At 48.7% G+C, this 13785-nt stretch overlaps 3 protein-coding genes across 4 annotated transcripts; 2 read left to right on the forward strand and 1 right to left on the reverse strand.

Moving 5' to 3' along the window:
• Positions 1 to 401: 401 nt before the first annotated feature.
• On the forward strand, positions 402 to 3131 carry LOC120903950 (ornithine decarboxylase 2-like). Its single transcript, XM_040313635.1, has 2 exons — positions 402 to 2460; positions 2909 to 3131. Exons 1-2 carry the CDS (start codon positions 1220 to 1222, stop codon positions 3015 to 3017), a joined length of 1350 nt encoding a protein of 449 aa, XP_040169569.1. The 5' UTR covers positions 402 to 1219; the 3' UTR covers positions 3018 to 3131.
• A 5615-nt stretch (positions 3132 to 8746) lies between these two features.
• Positions 8747 to 9886, reverse strand: LOC120900892 (translation initiation factor IF-3). The gene is made up of 2 exons (XM_040308484.1): positions 9481 to 9886; positions 8747 to 9406 (listed from the first exon to the last, which is right to left on the reverse strand). Exons 1-2 carry the CDS (start codon positions 9807 to 9809, stop codon positions 8956 to 8958), a joined length of 780 nt encoding a protein of 259 aa, XP_040164418.1. The 5' UTR covers positions 9810 to 9886; the 3' UTR covers positions 8747 to 8955.
• Positions 9887 to 10171: 285 nt separating this feature from the next.
• LOC120899670 (putative uncharacterized protein DDB_G0271606) lies at positions 10172 to 13777 on the forward strand. 2 transcript variants are annotated; one of them, XM_040305768.1, is made up of 3 exons: positions 10172 to 11482; positions 12036 to 12179; positions 12745 to 13777. In XM_040305768.1, exons 1-3 carry the CDS (start codon positions 10546 to 10548, stop codon positions 12981 to 12983), a joined length of 1320 nt encoding a protein of 439 aa, XP_040161702.1. In that variant the 5' UTR covers positions 10172 to 10545; the 3' UTR covers positions 12984 to 13777. The 2 variants fall into 2 exon arrangements, with proteins under 2 accessions (XP_040161702.1, XP_040161703.1); XM_040305769.1 differs by having other exon boundaries at positions 12750 to 12914.
• The last annotated feature ends 8 nt before the right edge of the window (positions 13778 to 13785 follow it).

Genomic DNA, 13785 nt, shown 5'->3' on the forward strand with positions numbered 1-13785 from the left:
GTAGATCCCTATCCATGTCTCGCCTTTCAACGCGCGGTGAGCGATGGAACGTGCGCGCGCGCACGCTTCGGATGATAATGTTGATGGTGGTTGATGGTAGACAACCGCGCCGACCCCTGGACTCACCGTGTCAGTTGGTCTGCCAGCGGACGATGTCCAGGGGAAACGATACACCCACTAGCGCACCTCGTGTAGTATTGTTTGTGCAAATGCATATTTTATTTAGTATTTACATTCATAAAGTTAGACAAACACACAACAGTAAGTAAACCAGTTAAGCAAAGACACAGCAGATGGTGTGCCAGACGTTGAAGATACGTGGTAGTAGGCAAAACAGCGGATGATACGACCATAATAACGGGCGGATTAGAAGACCCGGCCAGAGCGGAGCTCCCATTAGCCCCCCCAAGGTATGTGGTCGTCTTATCTCATCGAACCAGACAGTAAGTAGATTGTGCTTAAATGGGATTTAGAGCCGGCAGCGGAAGAGATTGAGCTCCGGCAAAGATTAAACAGCACTTTACGCTGCCGGGAGATGACACAAAGAGAGAATCCATAACAATCCGCTTATTTGTTTTGGTGGCGGGATGTTTTTTTTTTGTGGCTCTCAAGATACTAGGATATTTGTCTATTCTGGAGCGTTCATTCGATGTGCTTGAGTGAGTGTCATTTGCCGGTTCCCTGTGACTGATGAACGGCGACCGAGCTTTGGTAACATCGTTTCAGCGTGAGATCTTCACCAACAAACAGCGGGTGTTATCTCATCATTATCTATGTGGGTAAAATATCGACCCAGAACGCTACCTGCATAGCAACTTCACAACCAACTCCAACGATAACTTCTTTAGACGTGCGACCAGATGTGACAATTTCCAGAAGCATGTCATCAACCGATAGTGCATCCACTTGTCGCACCCAACCAGATTGATACCATTAATTCCCATTGAAGATTATCTTATCAGAGTCACTTTTTTCTCGCAATCCAAAGAACACATTTGTCTACTTGTCGGTGGAACAGCGGCCGAAAAAAAAACAACCGTTTAGCATACGTTCCGGCCGCCTTTCCACTTGATGATTGTTGTCTGCAGCTCCCCATCAAACGCGTGTCTCTTATCAAATCTGTCAACCAAGCCTGACGATTACACGGGAGCATTCTCCCTACATCCCGACTGTCCCATGCTCAGTAGACGACACGCGTTCGAAGTGATCACTGCCCACGATGGACACGCGCCAAGACACTCACCTAGCCAAGCTTAACAATGTGACAATACGCCCAGCCTCGGCGGGATCGCTTGAGGAGGAAATTAGTCGCATAATTGAGGATGAGCCCCGGGAACATCCGCTCCATCTGCTCGATCTCGACGATCTGGTAGGCAAACATCTCGTCTGGCTACGATCGATGGCACGCGTCACTCCTTTCTACGCCGTCAAGTGCAACGATGATCCGGCAATACTGGCCACGCTGGCCGCCCTCGGTACCGGGTTCGACTGTGCATCGCAGGCAGAAATGCGCACCATCCTAGCGCTCGGCGTAACGCCCGACCGTATCATCTTCGCGCATCCGATCAAATCCGTCCAAGCGCTTGCGTTTGCCAAAGCGCACGGCATCCGGCGCATGACGTTCGACAACGAGTGTGAGCTGGAGAAGGTGGCGCGCGAATACCCGGAGGCCGAGCTTGTGTTGCGCATACGGCACGATTCCGACCGGGTGCTGATTGCGCTGGGCAAGAAGTTTGGCTGCGATGCCCGGGGTGATGGACGCGTGCTGCTGGCACGCGCCAAGGCACTCGGCGTGACGGTGATCGGTGTTAGCTTTCACGTCGGTTGTGGCAGCTTAGATGCAGACTGTTTCTATCATGCGATAGCATCGGCTCGATCAGTGTTTGATTATGCGAAGGATGAGCTGGGCATGCGACTGTGGCTGCTGGATGTGGGTGGTGGATTCCCGGGAGACAACGACAAACCGATCGATCAGTACGCGGAAGCGGTATCGCGAGCGTTGCAAGAGTTCTTCCCACCCGAGCAAGACGAAGAGGTGTATGTCTTGGGTGAGCCGGGACGATTCTACGTCGGATCGGCCGCCACACTGCTCACGACGGTGCAGGGGAAAAAGATTGTGCGGGATGACGCTGGCCAGATACAGCAGATGATGTACTACATCAATGACGGCGTGTTTGGCACACTGTTCGATTGGCTGAGTCTGCGCGAGATCAAGGACCTAAAGCGAGCGGTGCCGTTGGTGCGGCGGGAGCGTGAGCACGAGCCTGCCTTTCCGACAACCATCTGGGGCCCCACCTGCGACTCGACGGACATTGTGTGTGAGGATGTGCCGTATCCGGAGCATCACATCGGTGACTACATCGTGTTTGAGAATCTCGGCGCGTACGGCATGACGTTTGCGACCAACTTCAACGGATTCCCCAAGCCGACGGTGCAAGTGTACGTGAAGGAGCACACTTGGTAAGTGGTTGATACGAGTGACAGTCCAACTCCATTAGAATAACGAGCTCCAATCTCTTATCAGAGGCCCACCGAAAGAAGAAAATTAATATTAATCGTGAGGTCATTGGTTGTTAGGAAGAAGTCGTAATTCGTTAGTTACATCGTTTTGTTGACAAGAGGCATGACCTTTTTGTTTGCTTGTTGACAAGATTAACAATTTTACTGCCAAACCCTTGCCGGTTGTTATTCGAAAGCGTGCACTTGTTTATACACAATCCCAAGTATGATTATCAATGTAAGGCTCTATTATTCATCTCCATGTTTTTGCCGCTCCTTCTCTACGAGAGCGGCCTCTTCCTATAGCTTTTGACCACAACGCCATTACATTTCCAGTTTGCTTTGAGTGGCAAAAAAACATTGCATTCCTCGGCACCTACAACATACCTCGCTTTACTCTTCTTTGCAGGAACATGCTGCACTCGATCGCCGGCACCGACTGGAGGCAGAAAACACTCACCTTTTTCGAGAGAGAGTGCCCTAGAAAGGGGCAGGAACAATCCAGCGACCAGCTTTAAATTGTATTGCATTGTGTGTTTGTGTTCTTTGAGCACGGGGTTTTAAATAAAACAACCTCCTAAGTGTACCAGTGCTAGCAAACGCTCCAAAATGGGGATTGCAAAACTAACTAACCTCGGATATTTTGCCATTACCTCGGTTGAGAAATTCCCCGCTGTCCGTACGAAATCGTTGGTTCGCTGGCAGAGTAGATAAATTTCAAGTGGCACTGTGGTGGTACCTTGGCCTCAGAGTGCTTTACAGAGAGAGAGGGCCTTTGAAAGTATGGAATGGTTTCATTTTTATGTTTACACCACAGCAGACCCTCTTGGTGAATCCTTTTTCCTGTCCAATTTTCTATTTCGACTAGCATCAAGTGTTTCGACCCACTACGAGACTCAAAAGACTGGCTCCGGAATGTACTCTTCAAGTGCACTTCTTCCTTTTTTATCATTTTACTTTCGCGCGCGCACCAACACAGCAAAAGGCATCATTTCTTCACTTTCTTTCAGTAACATAAAACCGAAACCTTCCGCTTCTAGCATTTTCCGGCAGAAAGGGGAACCGGTACTGGTACAGGCGGTGCAAAAGATGATCCCACTTTTATTACCCTGTGGGTGCAGCAATAATACAAAAAAGCTGTTGACGGTAAAATAAATTAGATTTGATGGAAATTTTCCGATCTCCTCGTCGGTGCGGATGGGTTGCGGTCTATATAGTATCCTTCCTTACCGGGCGTTGGGTGTCCATGAGCAATGTGCCCGACAGACGGTGTGTGCCCCGAACGAGAAGGTAATGCTTTAACCTGGCAAATCCAGAAGATGCTACACACGACGTGTATCCCCTATCGTGCCGGAAGGTAAATCCTTCCCTGTCCTGCAAGTGGGGGATGTATTTTGCTCACGTCATACCCACTCGCAGGCCGGTGAAACTTCCGGCAGGATCAACACTGCCGCTCCAGACGGCATGGAAGGTGTTTACGCGAATGCTTGCCAGTAAATCAGAGCCACAAATATAAGTGCTCCGAGGAGTGTGGTCGTAAAATATTGCAACCCACTGCCCCTTACACCGATAGCGTGTGAAATTTTCGTCGCCCAAGGATACAGGACAGGCACCATCACCACCACCACCACCAGAAGCGAGCGGACGAAGATGAACCGAACAACCTCAGATGTGCTAAATGAATGTGCTTTGGGGAATGCGAAGGAAGGAAGCAGAGCAGCGGGTGGCGTTTTTCCTCAACATCCTAATTAGATCCAACGGTACGGAAACTTTACCACCAGCAGTGCGTTTAAACAAGATCATCCCAAGCGGTAAGGAACCGCATAAAACGATAAAAAATATCTCGCACTTAGGAACAACTTTTCCGTCGTAAATTAAAAGTCCTCTCGGACCGGATTCCCTTCCCCTTCGCTTCCGAAAATACCTATTTTAACGCAATTTAAACCTATACACACACCCACCTTGTGTGCGCACATTACGCACATCAACCTTCCATCACCAGGGGCAACGCGGCGCGAAACGATGCCAACAGGCGTGGAACGGAAGTAAGCAAACAAAGGAACGTTTTTAAGCACCATGAAGGCTACATTTAGGCGCATCAGCGACGGTGCAGCGTCTCGTGCGCCGGATTTGGGCTACGGGCAGGTAGGCAGGTGCAGATCGTACCCATTATTTACGGCACAACTTGAGTGAAATTATGTGCTAATTAAACGTGATTCATTCCCGGTAGTAACGCGGACGACAGTGGAGTAGCGTACTGTGCGCCCTCGTACTGTGCGAATGCGGTGAAAGTAGCAACAATAGGCAGCGTTTTCTGTTGTGTCTCTATTTCTACTGCTGCTAGCTACAGATTCTGTGGCATTGTTGCCATATTGGATGGGTTTTTTTGGTTGTTCGTAAATGCTCTCGGATGGCGATTCTGGATAAGGCGTACCTTGTGGGGTCTATTCTACGGCCATTTCAGCAACACACAATGACGAGCTTTGTCTATTTGTTACCGAAGAGAATGGGCTTTTGTTGTAAATTCTTTGATGACTCAAACAACCCTCCAGGGAGTTTTAGTATCCGCTACTGTACTTCCAAGATTACATGAGTTAATTCCCTTCTCAACACCGGCTAATGGTGGCGACCTCAACCCAAGCCATCCGATATTTCAACGACATCATCATTCAAACTAAAGTGTGAAATGTCAGTACATAAAACGGAAAATAGCGCGGCCTTAATGTCCTTGTCACCAGACGCACCAGATGGCCATTCCACGATGGCTGTACGACCCATAAACAATCAATACACCCTCTGTCTCACCCACCTTCTTCAGAGAACCGGTAAACGAAGAGAGCAATAAAAAAGTTCAAACAAACTGCCCAAAAATGTTGGGCCACCCATCCATGTTTAGGCGGCGAGGATGTCCACGGAGACACCCCATGACACACTTCATTTACGATTCCGTGTGCGTACCGTTAACGACATGACGATATACGCACTTGTTCTTCTGGTCTGGTATTGACACTGTCAGAATGTTATCATTTAATTTTCATCGCATCCTGCCGCCGCCTTGTTGTTCGCCCTGTAAGTAGGGCGGGAGCTGCCGGGGACGGCAACACGCCGGCAACAAACTGCTCGACTCGAGACGTGTGTTTATTTTGTGTCCCACTAGAAGAACCGGAATCATCTTCAGTTACGACGCATGCCGGAAATATCGCTTGCCAAATAAATACCCAATCCCCAATGCATGCCAATGCCGAAGAATAACTCAATAAAAGTGAATGTTTCCTCGTTGTCTAATGGCCGGAGTAAACGAAGGCTGTTCCCCTTTCTCCCGTGCGCATAAAGTTTGATTTGTTTGACGAGAAGCTATTCCATTTCCAATCTGCACTCTGCCACCCGTTGCCATACAAGATCATTACGTGATGTTACGGGCGGGGCGGTTTTCCTGGAGTCTTAAAGTGTGAAGTGGTGCATAAAACAACGAAATGTGCTCAAGAAAAGTGACGCTACTAAACGGTCCTGACGGTCCTCAAGGTCTTAGAGATGATTCGTTTGACCGTTCAGAAGTGCTCCATCGTTAAAAGATGCCTCGTTCCTTAATAGATGTGGGTCCGAATAACAAACCCCCCAAAAAAAGCTTTCCCTCTCGCAAGGCGTACAATAAATCCGACTACACTGCCAACTGATCTGCCGCTCATAATTAATGTTAACCATCACCATCGAGGCAAAAGCAGAAACAAAAAGAAAGACAGCGGTAATGAAAAACCCACTCCCCGCATGGCGCATGACGTTGGAAATGGAAAAAGTTTATAAAGCGTAAAAGCAACAAATGGATTCTTTCCATTTCTCGGGCGTATTCCTCTATTCGCCACATTAGCATTTCACATTTTCCGGCCCTATTGCTGTGTGTTGCCATCAGGAATCGGAGCGAAGAATCAGAGCGGAACACACACACACGCACACAGTGGGGCATTTCTTTTTTGGCGGGGAAAGTGGGTAAGCAACAAGAACAGAGCGCGTCCTTAGCATTCAGCAACTTTTGCTACACGAAAATACTAAGAACGTCATCATTTTCTGCGCGCCCGTACCAGGAGCGGTGTTCTTCATCGGAACATCAACCATCTGTCGTCGCTGGCTGGTGGCTGGTGGCTGGGGGAGAGGATAAACGTTTCGTATAAAACTGCGTTTAGGTTTTAGATTTCTAAGACATAGTCCTGCCAAGGTTGGTGGTTTTGCAATTGAATATTTTAACTGTTGCCAGCCGTTGCTGGTGAAATTTTGCGCCAGCCAGTCCCAAGACTCCTTCATGCGGCAGAGGGCTAGACTGCTGGCGCTTAAATAAAAGCCGACCACATAAATGATAGCATTTTTTGTTGCAAGACGAGCTCTCTCTCTATGCTTTCAAGTGGAAGTATTTTAATCAAATATGCAGACAGAACTGGGGAAGTGTATTATGCGTGGATTCGCTCTTCCTTCACCCTTCACACTCCTCGGCGCTTGACTCGAAAAGGATGAACCGAGGGAGCAGGAATTAAATTAATTTCCAAGTACTTCCCCCGACTGATCGATTTACGGCTTTGGGAAAGGAATCGTTTAGTCGTTTGCATTATACGGCAAAGCCGACTAAGTCAATCAGCCGACCGTTTGGAGAAACGGATCGGCCTTTCGTATCGAATTAGAGTTCCGCACAAAAGGGGAGAAGAAAACAAAACACAAAAAATAAGCCGTATTAATCATTCCATTGACGAACGTGTGCTTTCACTGATTGTACACTACCAGCGAGAGAGGCTGCCGCGCTTAATCACCACATCCGGCCGTACGGCGGTGTTGGTGGAAAAACGTGACAAGCATCTTCAAACTGTTTCCGATAACACTTCACTTCGAAGCAGAACAATTTTAATGTACGCTGTCGTTCGACGCAAAAGGAAACCGGTCCTCCCACCGGAACAAGATGAATGACTCCGGCCGGACAACGAAAAGTTGCTGAAATGCTGACTGGAGCCCGTTTGGGGGTAATTTAATTTGAGTGTACCGAACAGAGAGTCAACCGGGAAGTCAGCATAAAATGTTTGTATTATTGCACAAACAACCACCACAATGGAAATGTCCTTTCGTTTGAGGGGGGCCGAAGAACCCGAAGATATCCCAGTCCGACACCGGTCAATAGAAGAATGGCCGCCAGCGCCACAATGCACATCCTAGGGCCGGTGCTTTTCGGACTGTTTAATTGACCCATAAAACATAGATTTTCTAATGCATAGAGAATGAACGTGCAGGCTTGCCCCGAACGGCTGTTGGCGTGCACTTCCCGGTACGACACACTCTGTTGCATCACAGCAAAAGGCACCCCGGAAATCCGGTTTTGCATTTTTTATGCTCACCATACACCGGGAGTGGCTTAACCACCATCAAAGTGAGCCGAGTGTGAGTGCACTTGCCGCATACAACTGCCAGGGCAGGCAGTAAAATTGCATCGAACAGCATTCGTGCAAATTCTGGGGTTAAAAAAAAGCCACCACCACCTTCAACCGAATGCATTAGAGTGGCTGTAGCCATTGTACGAATTGTATTGTCCCGATTGCCGGTGGTCCCGGTGGACCTTTTGAACCGTTATTGTGTTTGCAACCGGTTGTTCGTGATTATCCTGACACTCTCCTGCCTTTAGTGGCTTATTCTTGAAACACACACACACTTTAACCGGGCCCCAGTTAGTGTTTAAAACTGCGTCAGCCAACCGTAGTGGAATGCAGTTGATGGGAAAGGGATTAAAACAATCGCCAACATGACTGCATTTGCAACCGCATCAACCGTCATTAGTCGACCGATAGCCAGTGGGGATCGGTGTGTGTGGTGATAAATAATACCATTTGCAAAAATCTCATTCATTCGGTGATAACTGCCTGAGCTGCGGGTGAATGTGTTGCAGTGGTCAATGCGATTTATAGCCAATCCGATCCCCCATTCCCATTCCCCCATTGCATTACGATTGAAGTGCTATTGAATAATTTAATTGCGATGATACACTCTTCCTCGTAATGCGGGGAGCTTCTGTTTCTGATAGTGCGTGGTTTGAGGGCGCGCGTAAGCCAGTTTGATCCTAATTTTATCTCAAACTAATTGACTTTTTGCCGTGTGAGATTGAGTGTTTTTGGGGCAATTCGCAGGCTTATCGGTAACGACAGTAAGTAATCCCTTATTCCAATTCCCATTTTCACCCATCGGATTATTATTCAGCATGCGACGACACCAGTACCACAAGTTCACCTTGGATTTAGTCTATATTTGAGCTAGCTTTATGTCTTACCTTACTTTAAAAACCGTACGACCCGCTTGCCGGCCGGGTCATCGGTCACCCCTGAGTAGATAGGCCCAGAAAGCGTACTTCGCGAACAGTACTACGGCAACGCATCCTGTCACCGTGTACCGTTTCGTGACGGTTTGCGCTTCTCGATCCCTTCGCTGTGATTGTCACGCCGCCGAGCGGGTCTGAGTGTGTAGGCCACGAGCAGCTTGCGGTTCATTCAACCCGTTCGTTGTCTCCTTCACATCCAGCAGGCCTTTTTTACCGCCCACGGCACTACCGCCGGCAGTTGGCAGGATGTTAAACCGTAAGTCGTTGTCCCGCAGCCGTTTCTGCACAATCTTGCCCGTGTCCTTTATGCTCGCCTCGAAGCGCTGCGCAATGTCCTCCTGCTTGGCCTTGTTGCCTGCCCCGTCGCCCGTTACCACGATACGCACTTCGTACGATTTGCTGAGCCACTTCAGCACGTTCTGGATCTTCGAGGCGAGATCGTGCTCGGCGATGCGGGCACTGATCGTCAGCAGCTTGTCGCCCTTAACCGAGGCGTCCTGTTTGGATTTCTTCTTTTCCTCGCGGCGCTTTAGGTCTTCGTTTAGGTATTCCGAACCGGTCATCAGTCTGGGGAAAGGGAACATCATTTCGCTTTAGACAACAAACACAAGGGCGTATGGCTTTTGCGCATTTGCCTGTACCTGTACACCGGACGTTGCGTTTTCGTGTCAAGGTCAGTAATCTTTACCAGCTTCAAATTGCGTCGATTCGCTATCTTTCCGGCCTCATCTAAATTCACAATCGAGATGGATTCGTCCGCAGCGATGAGCGTTACTTTTGGTGATGTTTTTGCCTTTTTGTTGTGGTTCGCAGCACCGGCAACTGCTGGGTCCTGGGGTTTCGATGTTTTCGTTGAATAAAATGGCACATTCCCTGGGGAAACCAACGTGGCACGGTTCCAGCTAGCAGGTGGATGGGCCAAGGGAAGCCGCCGTAGCTGTGGAACCACTAGTCGGGTAATGAAATTCATTTTTTACTCGTTTTTTCGTCGTACAGAAAGAGAAGCGATGGAGATTTTTCGAAAGTGTCACAAAAACAGCTGATTTTGTTGTGATTTTGTACTGCATTTGATAAAGAAAATAACTACGTACGTAGTTTTATCAAGCAAGCAGATTTGATGGCGTCGCTTGATTTGATGGTGATCATTTTGAATATGCAATGAATTTTACAAAAGATCATTGAGTACTGATGGAATAGCTTGCATTTTGGCAATATTTACCATTTTTGCTGTATAAAATTAATGCAATCACATAAAATCATCCCCAAACAGAGGTGAGCAGCTGTCAAACGTGTGATTCCCATTTGACAGCTTACGTCATGTACGAGCCTGGCGTACGCGTACTGCTGGTTGCATTCTCGTTATTTCTCGTGAAGGTGCTAAAAGCATTTCCCGTGTTCGTTCCGCTAATTGTGATCGAAAAGTGAATCAACAGTTCCGAAACCGAGCGATAAGCAGCGGTTTCCGCGAAACGTGCCATTTGTACGAGCGCGTACACGTACTGCACTTCCGCGAGTGCACGCAATCGATCGCGAGTTCAACGAACGCGAAAACATTCATTCGCCCGCCCTCCCCCACTGCACACACGCACACAGCCACACACGCACCTTACTTGCGTGCACGGTGTCGGTGAGGTGAGGTGGGTCTTGCTCGGCTCCGTAAAACCGAGAGAAGGCAACAAAAAGCAAGAGTTTCATACGTAACCAAAATGGTGTTTGCCAGCTACAACAGTGCGTCGTACCTGCTGCCACTGGACAACGATCAGAGTGTGGCGTTCTATCGGAACGAGAACCGGCTCTTCCCGACCCCGATCGGACCAGCGCCGGGGGGTGTTGCACCCCCACCCGGAAGAAATAGCAGCAGCAACGCCGCGAACGACATGAGCATTACCGAAATGCTTACCGCTGCGTACCATCACGAGATGCAGCAGCAGCACCACCAGACCGTTGGCAGCGGTGCCGGCGGCGGCGGCGGTGGCGCTAGCGTTGGAAACATCGCCACGGGTGATTGCCCTTTCGGGCGAGTTCAATCACCAGCCGCGCAACATCAGCAGCCGTACCATCATCGTTTCGGTGGTTCCGTGGCCATGTGCGATGATTTCCAACCGGTCGGCTACCTGAACGGTTCGTCCAACGGTTACTATGGCTTTGTCCCGTCGCTCGCCGCTCCAACAGGTGGTAGCGGCGGTGGTGGTGGAGGTGTTGGTGGAGCGCGTGGACCCGAGCCGTGCAACAATAACAACGTGCTTCCGGATGCCGTCAACAACAATCGGTCGCAGCACCGCCCGGTAACAGCGGCAAATGTCAACGGTCACCTGTCGGCGATGCATTTCCATGACAACCGAAACCATATCAGCTGCAATGATGCCGGCGAGCAGAATAACAACAACAACAGTAATAATAATAACAACAACACCGGGGACGCTGCAGGGATGTTCCACGTGCAGCCCTTCCCGGCGCAACAGCTACTAGTGCGGAAGCGAAAGGAAGCGGCTAGTCAGCAGCATCAACAGCACGAGGACGAAGAAATGGACACCAATGGACAGCTGGCGGCGGGACAGCAGCACCCGAAGCGGCGAAAAACGAGCGACACGGAGCAAGGCTGGATGGAAGCGGTACCATTTCCGGGCAGCAACGGTGGAGGAGGTATGTAAATTGAGTTGTAATTGCAATGAGGTCATAAAGCTAAAATTAACGCACCATGATTCGTGTCCTCATCTTGCGTCCATTTCCAAAGGGAACATTTTTCATTTCCTATTTGAATTTTCACCTCATCATCGTTCTGTACAGTGTGCGCTGTAGGTGTATGTTTGAACTTAGAAGCAAATATCTTCTATTTAGGGTTCCAAAGATAAAGATAGGTCATTTGTAATTCACGTGAAGTGTAATAATCCTTCAATGTGTAACTTCTTCGGCAGATACCTTTGTTGCTAAGGCACATACTGTAACTTGTTCCAAATTTATTTCATCATTAGCGGGGTTGAAGGTATTTCTGACTTCGTTTTCTTTAAATATCTTGCGCCAAAGTGAGTGTGTGTGTGTGTTGCGTGGGTGTCTTTCTTAATCATCGCCAGATCACGGGCGCGTGTTGCTCATTCGCCACCTCGAAAACACATTGAATTGAATGGAAGATTTTAAAATATGGTCTCATCTTCTCCTTTTGCCCCTAAACAAACCACCCCCCGGTGGGTCTCCGTAGTACTGTACCAGCATCGGGCCGAGATCCACGAGCCGGCCATGGACGAGATGGAATGCCAGGATCATCCCCATCTTCCCGCTGCCGTTAATGGACTTCAAGGGGCGACCGCGACCGGACAACAGCACCAACTGCCAACAAGCAAGAGTAAATATTTCGACACTAGTCGCTGCATGATGTCGCACATGATCTAGTAGGCAGGACGACCAGTACGTACACCCGGACGACGGACGGACGCGACGGACGCGCACGGCTGGATGATCTCACATACCTTGCGAGCGAATGTTCACAATGTTGTATTCGATCTTGTTTATGTCAGTGTGTGTGTGCGTGTGTGTGTGTAACTTCTTCAAGGAGAGACAGAGATCAACAGGCACCGCGGACATGTTAATCAGATGACGCTGACCAGACAACACATCTTTACAAGCCCTCCTTTCCCCTCGTGTACCTTTGTTGACGTAACCCAAATCCATCTTTGGCTCACACGCATGCATTGTAGATTCATTTACAATAGCTCCCAATTTTCACTGTACGTTCGACCTCATTTGACATGATCGTTACGTGTAGCATCCTAACATTTCACTTAGTTATCTATCGTTTTTTTTCTTCTCTCTCTCTCTCACTCTCTTTTGTTGCCTGGAAATTCATTCCCATCCATATTGAAACGTCCACACACCGACATGCACACTCACACACAAACGCCAACGTTAAGTTCAGAGGAGGGACGAATTGTCGTTGACCAGCAGCAGCTGCACCGATGCTAGTAGGGACGCTCGTGGCACCATGACGGTACCGCTGCCCGGCCATCCATTTGTGCGGCTGCCGGTAGCTTCCAGTCTGCATCCGCCCACTGTGGGGCGGTTCGAGCATGGCAAGAGCGGCCAGGGCTGCGATCTGGACCTGTTTCACAGCTTGCACGGTACCGGTGGCGGGTTTTCGATAGGAAAGTGACCTTACCTACTACTACTACTACTGGTACTTATCTTGGGACGCGTTTGCACGGGACACGGTTGTTGCTTTTGATAAGGTTTACACACATTTTTAGCTGATTAAAACATGGAGGTAGAAGATTTCAAGTATCATCATCGTTCGTGGGAATTTCACGAGCCTTAGTGGCGCGGTGTGGCGCGGAGAGACCGAACTAATCCTTATCAAATCGTTTCCACTAATTGACTGTACTTTAACGTTTCTACGATGTACCTACAAAACGGAAGGAATGAAAATCCGTCCGTGTGAGTTTGCCTTTTTTTAATTGTAACTTTGATAGAGACTACTTAACGATTCTAGTGTGTAATGAGGGTCACATATGCGCATGCGCGCTTTTGAAAGTGTACTTAACGACTTAGGCTTAGTGGGAGATGGAGAAGGAGTTGGGCGTTGGGAGGAAACGATACTACTAACTCGGAAACGAACAGGAAGAAGGCACTCGGCAGTGCCTGTATTAGTAGTAGGGCCTCCGTGAAGAGGACGAGGAGGGATAGAAGTAAGATATTTTCCTAGTTTGCGTAGTACGTGTTTTAGGTTCACTAACAATTTGAATCAAAAAAAATTAGGGAGAACCAGAGGTTCTTTGCGGTAACTGAATAGCTCCCCAATTTTCGTAGATGAACTTTTGTGTGATATGTCCGGAAAACGAAGCGACTTTATTGCTAACGTGCACGTGTGGAACGTGACACACGCTCTCCCTTCCCTTTAGGCTCTATGTTATTCTTTGTTACAAAGAAAAATAAAGCACAAAACGACAACATCAGGC

The sequence above is a fragment of the Anopheles arabiensis genome, chromosome 3 (genome assembly GCF_016920715.1).
Source record: "Anopheles arabiensis isolate DONGOLA chromosome 3, AaraD3, whole genome shotgun sequence".
Lineage (NCBI taxonomy): Eukaryota > Metazoa > Arthropoda > Insecta > Diptera > Culicidae > Anopheles > Anopheles arabiensis.

Bases quoted from the DNA above. Each gene is read 5' to 3' on its own strand.
- LOC120903950 (XM_040313635.1), top strand. From the start codon at position 1,220: ATGGACACGCGCCAAGACACTCACCTAGCCAAGCTTAACAATGTGACA. The intron at 2,461-2,908 runs GTAAGTGGTTGA...TCTTCTTTGCAG, and splicing joins TACGTGAAGGAGCACACTTG to GAACATGCTGCACTCGATCG.
- LOC120900892 (XM_040308484.1), bottom strand. From the start codon at position 9,809: ATGAATTTCATTACCCGACTAGTGGTTCCACAGCTACGGCGGCTTCCC. The intron at 9,407-9,480 runs GTACAGGCAAAT...CCCTTTCCCCAG, and splicing joins ACGCAACGTCCGGTGTACAG to ACTGATGACCGGTTCGGAAT.
- LOC120899670 (XM_040305768.1), top strand. From the start codon at position 10,546: ATGGTGTTTGCCAGCTACAACAGTGCGTCGTACCTGCTGCCACTGGAC. The intron at 11,483-12,035 runs GTATGTAAATTG...GGGTCTCCGTAG, and splicing joins GGGCAGCAACGGTGGAGGAG to TACTGTACCAGCATCGGGCC. The intron at 12,180-12,744 runs GTAAATATTTCG...GCCAACGTTAAG, and splicing joins CCAACTGCCAACAAGCAAGA to TTCAGAGGAGGGACGAATTG.